Source organism: Rhinolophus sinicus, linkage group LG01 (assembly GCF_036562045.2).
Source record: "Rhinolophus sinicus isolate RSC01 linkage group LG01, ASM3656204v1, whole genome shotgun sequence".
NCBI classification, from domain to species: domain Eukaryota; kingdom Metazoa; phylum Chordata; class Mammalia; order Chiroptera; family Rhinolophidae; genus Rhinolophus; species Rhinolophus sinicus.
The window spans coordinates 105,733,618-105,755,556 of record NC_133751.1 but is presented as its reverse complement, the minus strand read 5'-3'; the positions used below and the strand labels follow the sequence as shown (position 1 = coordinate 105,755,556).

At 36.5% G+C, this 21,939-nt stretch overlaps 1 protein-coding gene across 1 annotated transcript; it reads left to right on the top strand.

The window, feature by feature from the left end:
* The first annotated feature begins 12 nt into the window (after positions 1-12).
* On the top strand, positions 13-21,542 carry DIPK2A (divergent protein kinase domain 2A). The gene is made up of 3 exons (XM_019750561.2): positions 13-813; positions 15,075-15,378; positions 18,694-21,542. Exons 1-3 carry the CDS (start codon positions 157-159, stop codon positions 19,023-19,025), a joined length of 1,293 nt encoding a protein of 430 aa, XP_019606120.1. The 5' UTR covers positions 13-156; the 3' UTR covers positions 19,026-21,542.
* Positions 21,543-21,939: the final 397 nt, after the last annotated feature.

The window sequence follows — 21,939 nt, the reverse complement described above, 5'->3', positions numbered from 1 at the left end:
TCTCTTACACACCTACTCCGCCTCCCGCCCCGGCCCGCGCCCTCGCTCCTTCTCTCGTCCGGGGCCTCTGCGGGTCTCTCTCCGGGTTTCGGCGCGGCGGGGGCGCCCCGGGGGTGCCCTCGCCCTCCGGGTGCGGGCAGACGGGCGGCGGGCGGGATGTGGCGCCTGGTGCCCCCGAAGCTGGGCCGCCTGTCCCGCTCGCTGAAGCTGGCGGCTCTGGGCAGCCTGTTGGTGCTGATGGTGCTGCACTCGCCGTCGCTGCTCGCCTCCTGGCAGCGCAACGAGCTGACCGACCGGCGCTTCCTGCAGCTCAATAAGTGCCCGGCGTGCTTCGGCACGAGCTGGTGCCGCCGCTTCCTCAACGGGCAGGTGGTGTTCGAGGCGTGGGGCCGCCTGCGCCTGCTGGACTTTCTCAACGTGAAGAACGTCTACTTCGCGCAGTACGGCGAGCCCCGCGAGGGCGGCCGCCGCCGAGTGGTGCTCAAGCGCCTCGGCTCGCAGCGCGAGCTGGCGCAGCTCGACCAGAGCATCTGCAAGCGGGCCACCGGCCGGCCCCGCTGCGACCTTCTCCAGGCCATGCCCCGCACCGAGTTCGCGCGCCTCAACGGCGACGTGCGGCTGCTCACGCCCGAGGCGGTGGAGGGTTGGTCCGACCTGGTGCACTGCCCGTCGCAGCGCCTGCTTGACCGCCTAGTGCGCCGCTACGCCGAGACCAAGGACTCGGGTAGCTTCCTGCTCCGCAACCTCAAGGACTCGGAGCGCATGCAGCTGCTGCTGACCCTGGCCTTCAACCCCGAGCCGCTAGTGCTACAGGTAGGAGCCCGGGCGGGGGGCGTCCTGCCGGGAGGGGCCGCGCGGGGAACGGGAGTAGGGAGAAGCGGCTCCGCCGGTTCGTTTCCCCACTTTGGACCCGGCGGGGCTGAGCCAGGCTGCGGGCGTGGGAAGGGGGCAGCGCTGGGCGACTCCTGGGCGCCGTGCCGGATTGCGGAGGACGACCTGGCTGCTGGATCTTCTGCTCTTGTCACCTAGACACGGGCGCAGGTCGGACTTGACTGCGGATCCTTCAACGCCAGAGGGAGCGCGTCTCGTACGCTCCCAAAATGTCTCTCAGGCGAGTTTTCTTCGGCTCTCCTCCCTGCCTTTCTGTGTTTGTCCGCCGGGTTGCACTTTGACGGCGCAGACTGTTTAGGAGCCCTTGGACCTTTCTCAGTTGTTTTCAAGTGCTCCTTTACCACGTTTGCTCTCTCCTTCAGTACCTTGCATGGCTGGCCTAACGTCGGCCCCAAAGTCTGTTTTATTCCTTAGCTCATTTACCTGGCAGATAATTGGGGCAGTTAATTTGGGGACACGCTGGGAAAGATACGGGCAGATAATGGGAACTGTGGTCAAGGGTGGTGTTAATTCATGAGCCTTGCTTTGGGTGGGATTAGGAAAAGGAAAACTTCAGGCTTCGTTGGATTTGGGGCTGGGAGGGTTTAAGGCCAAGACAGACATTTTCATCCTGATTCTGTGACCTGCCCCATTCATCTGGTATTTGGCTGCAGGAAGGAGATGAAATGTTAGGCCAGGACTAGAGACTGAAAGGAGAGTCTCACCTTTTTTCTAGTTGAGTTATTGGCTCTCTCTTTATTTTGAAAACAAACGTGCCTTTTAGGGGAGTAGGTTGAAAGCTTTTTACTGGTGACGCAAAAAACAAAAACAAAAAACAAGACCTTAAAAAAAAACACGAAAACTGTTTACTTTTGGAGTTAATTACTGAATTTCTACACATTTGCACCCGGCCTTAGTGCATGTGTCCTTGGATACTGGTTACAACTGTGGGGTTGTGATCCCTCCTGATAACCAAAGAGAACATTATCTTGCTCCTTTTCCATACTAGTTTTTCTGTAGTATTTCAAACACAAGGTTGAAAAAACCCCAATTTACAATTAATCACAAGTAATTCTGCGCTGCTAATAATTTCACTGATGGGTAGAGGGTTTGTACAAGACAGGATTGTTATTTTTTAACTCTGAAGTGCATGTGCAGTATTCATTTATGTTGCTTTCTTTTCTCAAGTTCCATTCACCAACTTAGGTAAGAGAAAAAACCTGCTTCATTTGATTACTTCAAATATTTTGCCTCAAACAAAACTTTAGTGTGGGTCTTGGTAAATTTTAAGGTGTCACAGGATATATGTAATGGGTGAAATTTAAAGTACAGATTGAATATTTAATACTGCTCTCTTTAACAGTGCGTAGTGTATAAAACTAGCTAAACGTTCGTTGATGAAATTACTTTATTTGCTAGTTTTAAAATTAGTCAACTTCTGAAGCTTAAGGCCATATTTGTGATATATCTATTTGACTTGACACTGTTTTTCATTTAAGCTGCCTTTTCTGTTTGAGAAATAGATGTTTATGTTAGCAAGGTTGGTCCCTGGAGAAAGCTTTAGCATTGTAGTTTGCTGAATAGCCTGTCAAATTCTCTGGGACCCAAAAATTTAGTAAGTAGCTATTGTAGTGGTAATATATGTTTTCTGCACTTAAAATATTGGCTCTCCAAAGGTTTTTATCAGGTAACAACCTGATAATAAAACTAACTAATAATAAAACTAACACTTTAAGAACATTGTATGTTATGTATCCAGTTCTTTATAAACATACCATGGCATTTGAATATAAGAAACTTTGGCATTTGATTTGCACTAAGGTAAATATGCTTTGTTTGGAAGCGTTTCTATTTTTCGAAGTTTGATGTTATCTTGGCATATTCAGATTACTTTATAGTTGAGGTAGTCAAGTGTGCTTGTGTCTTGTTTTCTGATTAACTCTTCCCTGAAACTTTTTCTTTCTGTTTTCATCTTTAGTGATAAACAGCTTTTTTTAAAATAAAAAGTCAGTTATATTCTTGTAGTTTAAACTTAGTGACACAGTTGCTCTGAGTGGGTGGTTAGATGGGTTATAGGTAGGAAAAGAGTTTGTTTTTGGTATGTGAGGAAATATATATGTGTGAACATTGTTGACTGTCATATATAAATTACATTTTTTTATTTAGGCATCCCAGTTCTATAGCTAATTACTGTGTGAAATATAAATTTGGGGTCTTTAGTACCAGTCATTTATATTGGTATGTTTATTTTTTTACCTGATGAACCAGCAAGTATAATAAGACTTACTTATAAGTAAAGGATCTTCATAGAGCTGCTACTTTCTTTATAGAACCACTTCATCTTTGGTAAAAACTAGTGAGTTAAGTATGAACAGTATAATTGAGGTTTAATGATGTATAGTATAAAACCACTAAAATGAGAGGAATCTTAAAATTCTGTGATCAACTACAAAGATTGTTGCACATTAATTCAAATCATTGTGTTCATCACTTTTTGTTAGCTTGATAAACGTATGCAATTTTAGTGTTTATACTGTTTTCTATAAAACTGTGAATAGCTGTTTATGTTAGTTTTGGGTTATTAATTGCTAATGATAGAAAAAACTCAAATTTGCTTATTTGTGTATATTTTTTGGTTCGTGTACTTTTGAAAATATTTTTAAGGGTACAAGTGTGTGTTTTACGGTTTAAAGAAGAACTCACATTTTCCCCCCAGGAGAGGGAGCTACTTATTGAATTTTTGGACATTTGGTGACAAACTAGATTTTTTTCCATTCTTATATTGTCCAGAAATTAACTACTTTTGGAAAAAAGTCTTTTGAGCTGACATTATCAAACTATTCTTAACAAAAGTTCTGGTGTAATAAACATGTTTCCAAAATAAACATTTAAAAATCTCCTTTGGCAAGGTACTAATGAAAGAATTGAAAAATAATGTAGGAATTTAATCCATTAAACTTGCCTCTTGTGATTTTAAGAAACAGTAACAAATTGAAGTTCCTATTATACATGAAAGGAGGCATGTTAAGTATTAAATGTCTGTCTGTAAGGTATATTATACACATGCCTTATCTATGTAATGTAAGGCTATATAGATTTGCAATATAGAATTCCCATTTGAAATGGTATAAAAGCACAGCTCTTTTCACATTCTTGAATAGTTTTACTGGCTTACAGAAACTTACCTATCTCTAAGGAAAGTTGTTCTGTAATAGACTTATCTTCTAAAAATTTTTAGAAACATCAGTCAATAAGATAATACTACTACCTTTATCATCTACTCTGATTCCTTCTTTTCATCCTCTCATTTTTACTTTACCAAGAAGTATATTTTAATTACAAGTATGCCGTAATCCTATGAAAAAAACTGGGGCGAGGGACTTCCTTGATTTTATATTGTGTAATAGCATTCTTGGAATATTCAAAAGTTGACATATTGATATATTTGGCAGGATGGTAAGATGTTTTCTGTCATTGTATTGGTAAATTTTCTACCAGTATTTGTACTTACCTATTGAATTTATAGAAGCTGTGTGTGAGAGAGAAAAATACTGTCTGGATTCCTGGAAGTCCTAACTATTCTCTCTGACTTTATCACCTAGAAGTAGTGAAGAAAGCTCTTGGTTATATCGAGGGGAGGAGGTGGGAATTTGTTTTACTGTTATATTTGTAGAACTTTGTTTGCCTTTGTTTTCTGAATTATGGTTTTAGAGGATTTAAAAAAAAATTACAGTATGTAACATTATTTAAGCTATACATTTTAAACTTTCATTTTAATTCATGTAAATGACATAAATCATTCAAAACACTTTATAGTGCCTTATGCATAGTAAGCATTCAATAAATGTTAGATATTAATTAAAGTAAAAGCAACTTTAACCATATAGTGCATTTGATCAGCTGTTTTGAAGCTTATTTGGATATGGAGCCCCTTAAAGATACTTATGATTCCTGTGATCAACCATACCTTTATTTACATTGATTTATTACACTTCTACATTACAGGATGCATTTTGACAAAAAACTTTTGAGTGCTGTTTTGTCCTTAAAAATCATTTCTGTAGAAGAATGTATTTTTAAGGTGTACTGCCCAAGATCCAGTTTTTGAAGTAAAAAAACATACTATAGCTATTTGCTAATTGTCTTACTTTGGCCAGCTGATAATCTTTTTTATGGGATTCACCTATAAAATGAGACGGTTGGATTAGATCTTTTACTTTTCACCCCCAACATCTTGTGACTCTCACATTCTTGACTTCAGAAATTATTATTTTTCTACTTCTCTTCTGAGCTTGATTTTAACTGGTCGGGTTAAACTCTTCTGAAAGGGGATTGGGGATTTGGGGACTTGGTCCCTACTGCTAGGGGTACAGGGTGGGGGCCAGAATAGATAGATAGCTCTGTTTCATGCTTGTCTTTCTACCCCCAAATTTTTATACATATGAAATCAGATTAAAACAAAACAAAAACCAGAGACTACCTTTAAAGGAAAAAAAATATTTAGGTGAAGGTATCCAAGGACCTTGTGAGGCTATAGCATCTAGAAAGGATGTTCCAGACTTTCTCAGGGATTCTTTTCAAATAGCAGCTTAGGGAGGCACCTACTTCTCTCACCCTGGCTGCTGCTGTAGTGATTGCATTCGCAGATTTAGCTTCAGAGATGATTCTGACTAGGTAGTTCTGAGTAGAGTACTTTTTATCTAATAAATTCGTAAGCTTAAGTCTAAAAGGTTTCTTTCCCCCCTGTTTTTCTGGTTTTTCATCAGCGGTTTCATTAACACCTTTGACACTTGAACATCTTTTCTTGAAAAAGCAAACAAAAATAATAAAATAATTATGTGTACCTCAGGTCCCAAAAAGGAGACTTATATTTTGGAAAGACCATAGAGATAGACAGGAATCCTTAGGAAAGCACCACTTCCAAGTCAGTGGAGCACAATCATTTGATGCCCTAGCCTATTTTCTGGATTAATCCGTGTTTTTTGACCATTATTGATCCTGAGGCTCTTTCTGTACTTTTGTCTAATCTTTGAACTCTGTTTCTTCATACTTTCAGTGTATGGGTCTCAAGTATGTTAGTGAGAAATCAGAAAGTTTACTTTTTAGGTATCTGCTTTCTGGACATAGGTGTTTAGCTTTTTAGGGGATCTCCAGACTGGTTTTCTATTTTTCTGTCTTAAGGTCTCTGGCTTACTTCCTATATTGCTATCATTGCTGCTGATGCTTCACAGAATGCTGACATTTTTTATTTCTTCACTTTTCAATCGTGTGTATTCAACTAATAGGACCTTCACATACATGTTTTGCATTTTTCCTACACGTACAGTGAACCTTAGTAAATGATTGTAGCATGTCTTAAGACTGTAAATTACTAATGTAAGATGAGAATAGTTGTTCATCCTGGTCGTGACCCTGAAAGGCTTTAAATTATGTAATCAGATCTTTTATCCAACTTGTATGTCTTTTTAAAAAATAGAGTCTTGAAAGGAAGTTATCTGAAATAGCTGGAAGCTCTTTGGACTTACAGTTCTGGACTTAGAGTCAGAGAACTATTATTTGTTTGTTTGGTAAATAGTCTATGATTTGGATGGAAAGGATCTTTCTAAGCAGCGAGTAGCTTACCGTGTAAGAGGCAGTAGGTATATAAATGACTAATTACAGTCAATATAGCATAATAAGTTCTACAAGAAAAGATACATACACTTGATCAGATGACTTATTTAGGGAGAGGTATCTGTATGTATCTTCATAGGCGTAGATACCAGGGCAGATTTCACAGAGGAATTGAGTTCCTCTGTGGAATTTTACCCATTGGTGGGGGTGGGGGGGCGGGAGTAGTGATGGGGGCAATATTAAGATAGCATTCTCTAGTACCCTAAAATTATTGGATGGCATTGAGCAAGTCACTTAATGTTTTTTAATCAGTAAAATGGGAATGTTAATACTTATCCAACAGGATTATTTTATAAAGACAGGATTATTTAGATAACACACATGAAATGTCTTTAATTACAAAGTTTTTAACAATATATTACTTTGCAAATCATCTTATTCCATTTTTAGATATCTATAGTAGTTGAAAAGTTCTTTAGTATATTATGTTGACATCTGTCTTAGAAATACATGCATTTTACTCTTCCTATGGACAATGTTCCCGTCACCCCCTTTTATATATGCACACATCATAAATACCTATGTGGCTGCTGCTTCAGGTTATAGTTTTTGTTTTGTTTTGTTTTGTTTTGGAATAGTAATTAAAAGGGGGGTTAGGGATTTATCCCATATGAAGTACAATGAATAGAATGAATAGTGTAGGAAACGGCCTTTAGATAAGGACTCAGTAATACAAAGCAAATAATTTAATTGTTCTCTGTAAATCACTACTACAGTTTAGTCTATTTCATGCATTGATGAATAATTTAAAAAATAGAGGTTAAGTCTGAATATTTATAGGTATTCTTAAACTCTGAATCTTAAAAGATTTCTTATCTGAGGTAGGTATGATTCTTCAGGGTCTTCATAGTTTACCTTCCTAGTGCTTATTTGGAGTTTTAACTGTGGAGTAAAGAGACCTGATAAGAATTGTGTGGCCTTGCTCCACAGTGCTAGGAACTGATCTATACGTCCTTGGGATACAGTAAAGATCACAGGACAAGGCACAGTTTGTGTAGGCTTTGCTTTCTGGGGCATTAGGTGTGAACAGCAAACAAAGAAGGTAATTCCAGATTTTACATCTTATAAAAAGATCAAAGCAGATTCCTGTGATGGAGAATTGGATTGGGGATAGAATACTTTAAATTGGGCGGTCAGGAAGAGTGACATTTTAGCTCAAGTGTGAATGATGAGAAAAAGTCAATGGTGCAGAGTGTCTTTAAGCAAGAGATAGGGAAAAAAAGAAAAAAATTAAAAAACCACACAGCAGGATCAAGCATGGGAGCAGAGAAGCGTGGTAAAGTACAAGATTATAGGGAGGTGTAAGCAAGGACCATATCCTGTATAGCCGTGCTGAATGCATTTGGGATTTTATTTTCACAGCAATGGGAAATAATAGAAGTGTTTTTCAGAGGGCTGGGTTTGTGGAGAAAGGGTTTTAAGTGGTGTGAGAGGACACAGGAAAGCTTTTGCACTAGTTTGTGGGAGAGAGTTTGGCGGTTTGGATTAAGCTGGTTGCAAAGGAGGTTATGAAAAGTGAACTGGACAGACCCAGTATATTTTGGAGAAAGAGCTGACAAGACTTTCTTTAAGGGTTAAGGTATGAGGGAAAGAGAAAAGAAAAGGATAATCTGGGTTTTTGGTCTGAGCAACTACTGAGTGATTATTCCTTAGGATGAGGAAGCCCAGAGAAGGAATGCCTTTCATATAGGGGAGCCAAGAGTTTTGTTTTGGCTATGTTCAATTTAAGGCAAAAATAGGAATACAACTCTAAAACCAGGCACCAGGTATTTAATGGAGAGAGATACTGTGATACTAGTGGACATTTTGCTATTCTTCTGAAGGACTGTATTGATTCAGTTTGTTCTTTAAAGGAACCAGGGAAGTTAGTACTGTTCTACTTGGCAGGCTGTTTAAAGAATTCAGGTATCCACTAAAGAAAATAAAGTAGCATTCTTAGGTTAGTGAGTCCAAAAGAAACTTGCATCTTTTTTCTTTGAATTTTTGTTTTATTGGGAGTATAGTGTTTGTAGGTGTGTATATTTCAATGAAGAAATATGGATCACAGTCGCTGGTAGTGAGAGTAGGTAAGAAAGGGTCAGTTGAGACTAGCAAATTTATGCGTATTTGAAATTTGTGGCCAAGTGACTTTTTTCTTTTTGGTTGGGGAGAGCATTTCTTAAGCTATTTATTTTAACTGATTTATTTCTATTAAACTACTAGGTAGTGTTTTTTGTTGATGTGTTTTAACATTAGTTTCCAATTTTAGATACAGCTGTTGAACCTGATATTCAGTGAAGTAACATAGCCTTATTTTCAAAACATTGCTTAATATCGTTGGAATCTAGGTGGGTGGAAAATGGCATTCAGAAAATCATTTAATGAAATAAATGGAAGATATCCTATAACTTGAAAATTTTGAGATTATTAAGATTCTACAGTATTTGCAATGTGTTTTGGCCAGTATTTTGTAGTGTAAGTTATAAGAAACTAAAGTCTTAGAGAAATTTTAGCAAAAATTAGGTAACCGTTAAATTCTCCCAGTAATTTTACTGTGTTCCCCCTTCCAGACAGTTCACAAAACTGTGAACACATTAGTCTGTCACCAGTACAGTTGACTAATCTCTATGAACAGCTGTTATAACATGCATTACCACAATGGGATTTTGTTCAAATTTGGGCTTTTAAAAATAATTTTGAAACTTAAATTGAACGTTTAAGCATTTTCTAAGCTTTTGATAACATATACTTTCTAAAAGTGTTCTCAAGTTTAAATTTATGTGTGTAAAAATGCCAGTTCTGTAGAAAACCTATAACCAGAATTTAGTTTGTATATCTTCATTATAGATGTTTTTCAAGTCAGTTTCTTTTTACTGAGAATTTCCTCCTCTAAAGAAAAAAAGTCTTGTAACACATTTCTTTAGGCAAACTACAGAGTTACGTTCCTTTTAATGAAATGTCGTAAGGTAATAAATGACTGTGAAATATTTTATATTTCTTTTATGAAAGGAATTATGTATGAAAGGATCTTTTAAATTTAGTATGCATACCCTACTTTTGGACATGTAAAGAGGGAAAAAAGATAATAGAATAGAAGCACTTTAGAATTGGCCTTATTTTAATCTATCAGTTACATGCTATTCAATGTTTGTAAGTAAGTGAGGAAATAAATGAATAAACCCAAAAGGTACTGTTTTATGTTGTATTACTCATACATTCCACATCTCCTTTTTTCATGACTGTTCTGACATAATAGAATAAAATGACCTTAGTAACCTGGGAGAGCAATGTATGTTGATGAAAGGGTATTGTGACACTGTAAAACATGTTTTCTAGAATACCATTATGTACCACAGGATGTTGGTTAATTCCAGGATGTGAGATATTTCTGAAAGGTAAGGCTTTGACATACATATATATACACACACACACACCGTGTTTCCCCGAAAATAAGACTTAGCTGGACAGTCAGCCCTAATACGTCTTTTGGAGCAAAATTTAATATAAGACTGGGTCTTATATATATAATCTTTTTTTTTTTTTAACAGTATGTGGACCATGTCAAGGAGTTTTTGTGTTTCATTCTATAAGGCCCAACATAATCTGGACCCTGCTTCCCTCTCTAGACCATATTACCTCAAGCTAATTCCTCCTCATTCATTTCACTGCAGCTGCTTTGGCCTTTTTTTTTTTCTTTTTTTTTTTTTTTTTTTCCCCAGTTCGGAGAAGACAGTTTTTGACCCTAACATGCAGCTGGAAAATTCTTACTGCCCCATCCCCTGTCTAATATTATTCTCATCCTTTAGGTCTCAGCATAAGTAACATTTCCTTAGAGAGGCTGCCCTCTATCACACAATCAAAAATAGGTCTCTACTCTTTCTCCATATACTTTACTTTTCTGTAATTTCTGACACATTCTGTAATTTATGATTTATGTGTTTAATTCAGGCTAAAAAAGCTTCCAGAGAATAGGGGCTATGTTTTCTTTACAACTGTTGACTTAGCGTTTCATGGTGGAGATAGGCTAGATCTAGGATTTTTAAATTCAAAATATTGATTTATTCCACAGCAGCTCTCACTGCTTTTTACTCCAGCTGCTTATAATAGTCAGTGAAATGTGGGTTAATTTAGAATCCCTCATCTGCAATTCCAGATTTAAAAACCTTTAGAGATAGGTTTTGTCAAATTAAAAAAAACAAAAGTGAAAACCCGTGAAGTAATTTATGTGCTTTATCCCACTTAGGATGAATAAGCTTACATTATTTTTGCAACATAATATGTTTTTTGGTGAAGTGTTTCCCCAGGCTACTGGAGGTGGTATGTAGTACTAGTTTGAAATATATGCTTTGTTACCTTTCTAAAATCTGAAAACTGAAACAGACAGATACGGGGTTGAGGGGCCCTACTTCCCTTCTTCTACTTGTGTGAGTTTAGTTAGGCAAATCATGTAAAGTGTGCTGATAAGATTGAACTGCGTTTACAACTCAGGTACCCTCCACCTCTAGAGTTCTTAGGTTCCACATCCCCTTCATTGACCACATAAGCTATCGTGATACTTGGTTTTTGATCAATAGATAGGTGATAGATTACTTCAGTATTTAGAATTTACTTTGTGTTGCTTATATATTATCAATGAAAAGCAAATTATAGTGCTCTGTGCATATACATGTTACCAAGTTTTTAATTTTTTTGTGTTTTTAGTATTTGTGAATGCCCTATACGTTTCTTGTGGCACTGAATGTTTTTAAAGTCTGGTAACTAATTTGTATATTCCATGGTAAATTAGAAACTACTAGAGAGCAGTGAAGATGTATTTCTAATTTTGTGGTTCTTGGCTATATTTGGAAGGAGTTTATTATTTGTAGATGCTTTTCATATCAGTAGGTGATATGAAAATAAGCACATCTCTTGATGAATATGTAGACTTTTTATTCAGCAGATTTAAGTAGGAAGTATGAAAATGTTTTGGTAAGCAATTCTTTATAAAGTAGTATTAAATCTACAAAGTACATTTCATACTTTTTTTTCCCTTTGATTGTTGGATTTCCCTGATGAATATGTTGGTATAAATGTTTTCCAGTTTTACAGAGGAAGAGACTAAAGCTTTAAGTAAGAAGTTTTGATTTTGCCAGGGTCACACAGCTGGTGAGATACAGAGGTGAAGGTAGACCTTAAAAGCTAGCCTTGTGATTTTTATTTAAGTCCATTATTCTACTTATATGCTATATTGCCCTTTAAATATAGAATTTTAATATGTACCATAAAGAAAATAAAATATCTAAATTTCCTAATCTTGATTATGTACATTTTATGTCACCTTCTTTTTATTTTCTCTTAAAATAGAAGATGACCGTAGTGGTTTTGTTCATTTGTTTCTGAAACCTTGGCTTTAAGCTACTATTAATGCGTGTAATATTGTTATTACTTGAGTTTTATGATATCCAAGAAATAGCTTATGGTTTTCTGTTAAAAAGGAAAAGATACATAGACATGCTTTCATATTCAAAATACTTTTTATAAATTAACAGGGAAGTCATTTAATATGTCTTTAAATCATAGCAGTTAACCATGTTTGACTTACTGCTTAAATTTCCATTTTTAATTTTTACATTGGTAGTAATATTCAGTGGATGTTTTCTTTGAAAAAAGACAGTAATTTTATAATTATTTTGTGCTGTTGTACAGTTTTAAACTGATGTTTAGATTTAAAAACTTAACATGTTATAGTTTATGACATACATTCAAGCCTGATGAAAAGCCCTGAACAATTAACTGCAGTGGCTTAATCCCATTAGAACTTAAACCATTCAGTTTAAAGACTGAAAAGTATTTATATATACTGAAAAGTATTTGTATATATTTTTTAATTGTAAATAATTCATTAAAATACGCACATTTTACTGTAGATTATTTTAAACTATGTTCCCTGTTGTCTTAGGCAATTTGAAAATCTGATTTTAAGATTTGGTTTAAACTTTAAAAAGTCAACCTCAGCAGTAAACTTTTTTTTTATACTAGCTACTGTGTTTTATGCACTGTGGGAGTTTGGTAATCGGGAAGTATGAAGTTGTATTTCTTATTGTTTGATACACTTAAGAAATCCAAGCAAAAACGTCTTAAAATTTTGTCTCTCAAACTCTGCTTGACCATGATCATTTTGGTTCTGAGCCAGAATTGTTTTAAATACAAATTATAAATATGTTGGCTTCCTTTGAGCATTTTCTTTGTACTGCAATGTATTCAATAGAATTCTGTTCTCATTAATGAAATCTGACTATCTTGATGATACAATGAAAATTCTTGTCATGTGAGCAAGTGGTGTGAATTCATTTATTAAAGTTCTTCCAAAGATTAGGTAGCAAACTATATGAAAGAATTGTAGTGTTCTTCTTAAAATGAAGCATAGCAGGATTTCAGTTAATATTGTCAGAAATCACTATATGAATATAAAGTTGCTCAATGTGACATTTGTTCATATATTTTATCTTCTATGAGGGACTTGGGTAATGAAGTGTATATTTGACTGTCGTTTGCCAGTTGGAAAGGCTCCAAACACAAGGAGGCAGTTGTACATGTGCAGACATTGGCAGGGTTCCCTTTTCTCCTGTTGTCAAAGACCATTTTATTTTCACAAAGATTTGTTTGTATCTGTTCTACAATATGGCATGTGAATAATATACCAAAAGTGTATGGAGGAGTGTTTTGTTTTAATTTTTGCATGATAAAACTATATAATCACACATTTACTTAGTTTTAGTGATTTCACTTTTTATGTCAGGGACATTATACTTGAGTATTTCTGCGAAGCAGTTAAATCTTTTGTAACCATTTTGTCTAACTAAATTTTCAAAGTCCTAGAGGTATTTTAAGTTGGGAGGAAAAGTTGAAAATAACATGTGGTTAGTAGACAGTTTTTACACTTCACATTGGACATTAGCAGTCTGTCACTTTTCCCAATGTCCAAAAGAAATAAAAAAATTTCAGGTATAAGATTAAAAATATGCTTTCTCCTAATGGCTAAAGAATCAATAGATATTGTCTCTGAACTAAAATTGAATCAATTCACTTAGTATATTTAAAGATTCATACTATCGTATTTAAATTCCTAGTATATATAATTAGTGTTATCACAAAACTGCAGATATTAAAATTTAAATGAAAAGGTTATATATAAACAAGTACAGTTATTGTGCATTGATAGAGTTGAAAGGAAGAACAGATGAAAATAGGTAATTATTTGGATGAAGTTTAGTTCTAAAAATATTTTTTGTTTTAAAGTTTATAAAATTTTAATATACTTTTGAGTTTTGTCAATTTTATAAAAACTCAGTAAAATTAATATTACTTAATTTCTTAAGGGGTCCCAGAAGAAGACCTTTATCTCCAACCCTTTTAATGTATGTGAATTGTTCAATTTTTAGCACTAGAAATAGGCTGTTTAAATTCTGTAATGTTTAGCTTTGTTTCCCCTGCACTGTTTGTGTAAACATCGTAATTTTTTCCAATTTAAGGAAGGTGCTAGGCTAAAGGAAATGGCTCTTAAAACACACCTCTTCTGGCCAGTGATCTTCAAGAAGTTGTTGAAAATATCACTTCCCATCCTTTTGCACCCCAGTGGTTGTGTTGTAGGTTGGCATTTTAGCACTGGAAAGTACCCTAGATAAAGCTTATCATTGTACTTAAGTTGAAAATGATTTTTTTCTGGTCATGGAAGACTTGTTTTAGGATGTTAATCCTCCCAATGGTTGTAAAATCTTTTAGAAAACCTTGCTAAGATTAGAATACATTTAAAGTTGGGCTAAAGGTGAACAGAAAATGTGGTGGTGGAAGAGAAACAAGACTAACTTGGAACCAAAGGGACTTGGAGAGGAAGTTGCACTGATAGAAGGTCAGATGGCTCTTTCCCAACTTTGGGGTATAGATAAAAGACGCTTCCCAGGAATCTTTCTAAATTCCACGCCTGACTGCTTCTGGACTAGGTAAGGCATCTATTAAATGCTCTCTTAGGACCTGTACCATTTCTTAGTAATTAACACTTAACTGTATTTATAATTAATTGTTCGGTATCTGTCTTCTCATCTAAAGATTTTATTTTAGAGACTCTGTTTAGCTCACTTTTATTGCCAGCATAGTGCAGTCAGTGCCTGGTGCCTGGTAAATACATGCTGACTAACTGGCCTACAGTGCTATCTGTTCCAAAAGAATTGGTTGATTGTACTTAAGACACAAATCAAGATAAAGGAAAGCGTAAATACTTTTAGATTTGATAATAAAGAAGATTGTTGCATTTTGTTGATCAGTTTGGTTCTGAGATTTTGATAAGCAAGACTTATTCTATTTTAGCTTTCTAATATAATCTATTAAAATTTGTTGTCAGATCCATAGTAATGATATGGGTTAGAAAAGAAATCAGTTTTTCTCTATGAAACTACTGAATATAACAAGAAAATCCAAGCTCATGCCCAGTAGCAATCTCTACAGAAAGGATCTGGGGATAGACCTAGGATGTCTTCACCAGAATGTCTTATAATACCAAGATAATTCTTTTGTAGAGTTTTCCATCTGATGAAGGTTGGCCATTTGCAAAATACCTTGGAGCTTGTGGAAGAATGGTGGCTGTAAATTATGTTGGAGAAGAACTGTGGAGTTACTTTAATGCACCATGGGAAAAACGAGTTGACCTTGCTTGGCAGTTAATGGAAATAGCAGAGCAGCTTACAAACAATGACTTTGAATTTGCACTCTACCTCCTGGATGTCAGCTTTGACAATTTTGCAGTTGGTCCTAGAGATGGGAAGGTAATCATTGTGGATGCTGAAAATGTTTTGGTTGCTGATAAAAGGTTAATTAGACAAAGTAAGTATATAGCTTTCAGATTTGTTTTTGTACATATTGTTTTTCTATGTCAAAATAATGTTTTTATATGAAGGAAACATTAAATTTTCTCCCTTAGATGGCAACCTTGCATCTTTCTTTGTTTTATTTGACCAGTATCAGTAAACAAATATTGATTGATTATACTTGCACTTTTAGTCACAATTTCTCCATGTTTAGTAAAATAGCTTTTGAGTTCAGTCTGATACAGATATACTCGGAGTGTGTATGCATGCGTGTCTTTTTCATACTGTCTGTTGTATTCTGTAGTTTAGGAGTCTAACGTAGAATTAAGTTTTTATATTCTAGTTACAGGCTGCCAGAGAGACAATGCTGCTGTCATGGAGGAAGGCCTTGTTTTCCTGTGGGGTCTCTTACAGTGATGTTCTGTGGGGTCCCTATAGTGAATTATTTTTTTCTTTTAACCATTTAGGTGATTCCTAGCACTGCTCTCTAACTTTGGTCTTGACATTATAACATCTCACCCAAAACCTTGCTCTCCATTTATCTGTGAGCCATTCACAGTGCAGGTAGGCAGAGTACCTAAAGTGTTTTGAAAATTAAATGCCACAGGAACTTCAAAGCTTCAGGGACAAAGCCTGTAGTTCTCCAACTATCTACTTAATTAAAAGAAACTGAGGGGTTGGTACTCCATGGTGAGGGTCTTATGTTTTTACTTCTCTCCCCTCCCTGCATGTGAGGATCCTCTGATGAACAGAGACCGCAGTTTGTGGCCCCTGGGAATGCAGTGAACGTAACAGCAGCATCCCAGGTTGACGCTCTGCATGATCTTAGCTGATCCTGTTACATTCTTGATTTTCCCAGGGCCTTGTTCTGATTCCATACTCACTGAATCACAAACTGTTTGTGATTAATTCTCGCCCGCCATGTAGATCCTCCAGGGGTGGACACCCTGCTGGAGTGCTTTCTTCCCCACTTCCCTCTTCCTGCATTTGTGAAGGTTGTAGCAGCTTACTTGAGGCTTTCCTTTTTTAAAGTGTACAGTTCAGTGGCTTTTATTATTTCGACAGAGTTGTGCAACTTGCCTAAAATTTTAAAATATTCTACTGTTTGTAAAAATATATTTTTTTGATGTGGACATTTCCTGGGATAGACATTACAATTTTATACCTACCACTTCTGGACTCTGAACACAACCTTATAGTTTCGGTCTTCTTGCACCTCATACAGTGAGTGTTGGTCCTGGTGCTTTAGCCCTGTCCAGTTCTTCCCAAGTATCTGTAGGAGGGCTGTCAAGTAGGCACTATGCAAAAGGCCCTCTCTATTCATTCACCCTCTTTTCTGAATTCTTTCTAGTAAATGACCTTTTTTGTTTTTCTTCACAGGGAAATTGAGGTCTCCATGTGGTGTCTCTCTTGGTGTCCTTCCCTTTATCTTCTAAATGAATAAAAACAATACACATTCATCCTTTCAGAGCAGATCCTTTTTTGAGAATTTGTTTAATCAGTTATCTTCTTTAAAATCCAGTTTTTCTTTACCTTCCCATAAACCAGTTTGTATGAGACTTTCCTGCTTTCCCTTGCTTCTCAGCTGTTTTTAAAAGTATTGCTTACTCTGTCTGTCTCTACTTCCTTGGCCTCAGTTCTTTCCTCAGCCTTTGAAACCTGACTTAGAAGTCTGCATTTCCATTAGCAACCACCTAATTGGCCAATTCCTGTAGTGATTAGTAACAAGTTCCTGAAATTCTTTACTCCTTTGATTTCCTTCTACTCATATAGTTCCTTTTTTAAAACGTAAATCTGATTTTATCACTCCCTCGCTTAATGCTCTTGGTGACTTCTCATTGTTCTTCAATTAAAATTCAAATTGCTTGACCAGGGCATAATGTCTGTGACTTGACCCTCTTCTGATTCATTTGTAATATTCCTCTGTCCATTGTCACTCTCAATACCTCAGTTGCTTCAGCTACAGTGGCCTTTTGGTTTCTTGAAGGAAACTTTCCATTTCTGGGCTTCCCATGTGCTGTTTGCTCTGCCTAAAATGCGTCATTTCTCTTCCACATACCACTAGCGATTAGTACTTGTCTGTCAAGCCTTAGCTTAAATGTTAACCTCTGAGAGAGACTTGACCACTAGATCTAATGAGACAGGGTAGTTTCTTTCATAAACCTTTCTACTGTTGGAAACTGCTCTTTCCTTCATAGCATTTCCCACAATTTGTGATAGCTAATGTTTGTTTATTTACTTGCTTAAAGCCTATTTCACGTAGTTGATTATAAACCAGTGAGGGTAGGAACCATGTATTTTTTACCTGTTTACCATTATACACCCTTGCATGCCCTAGGGTAGGCATTGAAATAATTATTTGCTGAATGAGTTTCTTTCACTAACCTCTCCTCTGCCAACGCCTTAAGTTTTAAGGTTCTGCCCACAGTCTTTTTTTTCCCCTTTGCTTTCAACATGCTTTCCAGTAGAGTCAAGCTGTTGTGTTGGCTCCATCAAGCCTTGTGTGCTGGTGCGTTCTAAGTGTGTGTGCTGTATCTCTGTCTATTTCTAGTTGTGCATAGTGCACGCCCACCTGAATACCTCAGAGCCACTTTATATTTGCTCTCTACATAAAGCATTAATACTGTTGTGTTAACATGTCTACTTTGTCATTCGGTTCTAACCTTAAACTTAGACACTTACCTGTTGATTTTTGTCTCAAATATTTCTACAATCTGTCTTTTTTTCCTGGCCCTCTTTTAGTTTCTGTCCTTGTGTTGGTCTCTCCAGTCTTCAGCCTTGAGTTATCTTTCTATAAAACATCATGGCCATGACCACACATGGCACAGCCTGTTTCTCTAGCCTCACCTACAGCTCCTGTCTCACACTCTAGCCACAGTGCATCTGTGTTTCCTGAGCCTAGATGGAGCAGCCCCTAAGTCCATGCCTCTGCACGGACTGTGTCTCCCCCCCCCCCCCCCCCAGAGCTGTTTGCTCTCTCTCCTTTTTCCCAGGTTTGCTTATCTTGTGAGGCCTAAAGCAGATGTTTTCCTTGTAGCCTTCTACAATGCCAGGCAGAAGCGGTGCTTCCTGTGCTCCTGTAGCTCAGCGTCATGCTACTGTATGGCACTTGATGTGGTGGAAGGTTTCCCTCTAGACTGAGCCCTTCCGTGGTAGAGATCTTGTCTGCTCTTTCCGCCGGGCAGTGTACTGCCAGTACATGTCTGCATATAAATTAATATGTTTAAAATTATAATACAATTTTAAGAACAAATACTACTATGTTAATTAGTGGGAAGCAATGAGAACTCTTAAAATGTATTTTTCTCTTTCTGCTTTCCCCCTTTTACAGATAAACCTGAAAATTGGGATGTGTGGTATGAAAGCAAATTTGATGACTGTGATAAGGAGGCTTGCTTATCATTTTCAAAAGAAATTCTTTGTGCTCGTGCCACTGTGGACCACAATTATTATGCTGTTTGTCAGAACCTCTTATCCAGACATGCCACCTGGCGTGGCACTTCCGGAGGCCTGCTCCACGACCCACCGAGTGACATCGTCAGAGATGGCCGACTAGAGGCCTTGCTGGATGAGTGCGCCAACCCAAAGAAGCGCTATGGCAGATTCCAGGCTGCAAAAGAACTGCGTGAATATCTAGCACAATTAAGTAACAATGTGAGGTAGTCTATGGTGAACTTTACTTTTCTCCATTTAAGTAGCACTGGCAAAAATGAAACCACCAAAAAGTATCTAGAAAAAAGAAATTAGTAAGTAATACATTCAGAGGATAAACTTGCACTGATAGATCTTATGTTAACATCCATCAAAATGAGACATTACTTCAAAATCACATGATTCTTCTGCAGATGAGTTTGTTCTTACACTGTGGAGGCTTGAGCTGTCAGTGACTGCTTTGTCCGCCTGAACGCCTGAGTGGGTTAATGAATATTGTTATGCTATTGGAGATGAATCTGATAGTTACATTGGCTTGTGTATCAAAGGGTACTTGGTACTTGACTCAGTTTGCATTACTATCATGATTTTGTGAATCTCTTGCATTTACTTTGAATGTCAAGTTAGATTGGTCTGTTTTATAGGCCACTTTTTCCTTCTGATGTGTAGGGGTTTTTGTTTTGTTTTTCCATTTTTATGTTTTATTATTCAATTTTACACATTCGGGTTACTGTAGATATTCATTTAAATTTGGACTAGTTTCCATTCAGTGCTATGCGGTACACATTAACTGTTAGGGCAGGATTCCCAGGTTTACTGTGTTTTCTTCAGAAAGCTGAGTATTTTATTATGTAAATACTTTTATCCCCACTTTCTGTGGTTTCACCATTGCATGAGATCATTTAAGGTTATTTAATGGTTACATCACTCTATGCCAATAATTCTAAGTGTACACTAAACATGAAGTTTGGCATATGTAGCAAAATGTTATTTAAAAGGCTTTAAGAAGAGTGCTAGCAATCTTCACCTCAATGTTAATTTTGATTAAGGAAAAAAATAAACCAGTATTTTTAAAATGCTAACTAGTCCAAGATAGTAATGCATATGCCAAAGAAATATTAGACCTAGTTCCATGGGTAGGTTTTAAAATTGGTCACCGAATCATTCTTACTGTCCCATTCTTCCAGTACTTTAACTCGGTCATTATTCAGTTTAGGTCTCCCTGGTTGTTTTTTTATGTTGAGAAGTTAAGCTACTGCTTCCTCGCATATGTAACTTTCAAGATACCTTACCATTCATTCATTGGTACTTTTGCAAAAATTAGAACCATAGTCCTTGTCTGAGTTTAATCAGGTATCATAATGTTTTAATTGATGGACTAGTAATTTTTCCTGTAAGCAGATGGTTTAGCCCGTCTGCCAAACTTGGTCTTCATTACCCAGTTTTTAAACATCAAAATTTAAGTATGTGGATAGAAATGAACAAACGTGTGAAATTTGTGGACTATTTTAAAAGTTACAATATATATTGACTATCACAAACAGTGATACTTTTCTGTTTGAAATCATTAAATTTGTTTATGGCAAAGTTTGATGTAGTGTACAGTATTTAGTTCTAGATTCACTTTATTCTTAATCATAAAGTGATTAAAATACACACAACCAAAGCCAGGTTTGTTTTTGTTTCTCCTCCATTCCTTCAGCAACTATTTATTGAACATCCACACTGTGCCAGGCACAGTGCTAGCTGCTACACACTGAACATGACATGGTTGTCACACACCTTCATGTTGGTATTTCCTAAGTTGGAGTAGCATTCGTTAAGTTAGGATGATGCTTTTGTGTTATTTTACTGTTGTAACGGAAATTCTACTTGTACCATCTGTAACTGGGTTACTATAAAAAGAGCAGTATGAAGTTAATAAAGGTGATCCCAGTTTAAAACTGGAAGAAGGGTAAGATCTCTCCATTATAAAATAGGTTGCAATAGGTTAACTTTTATACATCAGTACATTACCTATATCAACTAGCCCTCAAAGAAACATTTAAGTGCTAGAAATTTTTACTAACCTGACTTTTTACAACTTTGGAAAACTTTAGGGGAGTAAGTAAAATTACTTGTCAGACATTCGCCTCTTACTCAAAACTCCAAGTAAAATACACATTTTCAAAATGGACACCTTTTATATTGATAAATATTCATTGCAAACTTTAGAATGCCAATCACAGAGGGGTTGTCTTCCTGTGGTTTAGCAAACATTTATCTTACTTTTGGGAAGAGTGATTTGTGATTGCAGAACAGGAAGTGAGAAAACAGCTGCCAGCAGTGATTGCTACTGGAGGTAGTTTTTTTATAACTACCATTTTCCCCGTGAGATTATGTGGAATTTCTTTTATCTTTGAAAAAGGTTGAGGAGAAGATAGTAAAAGAATTAGGAATTTAAAATTACAGGGAAAAATATGTATGTGAAAAGCAATAAATATTTTGTTCACTTTGCTATCAAGATATTCACTATCAGATATTTATTATACAGCAGCAATTTATATTTTTAATCATTCCCCATTAATAGACACAGTAAAATATTTTTGAATCAGACATTTGGGGTTTGTATGTGCATTAAAATTGTCTTTTGTACTGTAAGTTACTGTTTGATTTGAATATTTTATCAGAACTGTCTCCCTGTGCCTTTACAATATAAAGTTGTTTCTACAACTTTAATGATCTTAATAAAGAATACTTTAAGAATCACACTTGTCAGACTATCTGTTAACTTCAAAGATCTAATTTTTCCTTGAGTGGAAAGTTGTGTAGATAAGTTATTTTTTTCCTCTTGCATGTATTTTGATACAATTTTTAGAAACTATCTGGTTGGATGTGAGCTGGACTTAAGGTATTTGTGTTTTCTGTTTTTCAGTGATCGTGACATTTTAAGCTTTTACTACTAAAATGGTATTAACACTTCATTATAGAATTTTTCAAATGTATCCAAGAGAATAATTAATGAACAATAGTGTAACTGTGGTTAATACTAACTTCGAAAGTTATCAACATGCTGAAACTTGTTTCATCTATACCTCAACCTACTTGCCTCCAGCTTATTTTGAGAAAATCGGAGAGAGATCGTTTGATTAAAATGTACACATTA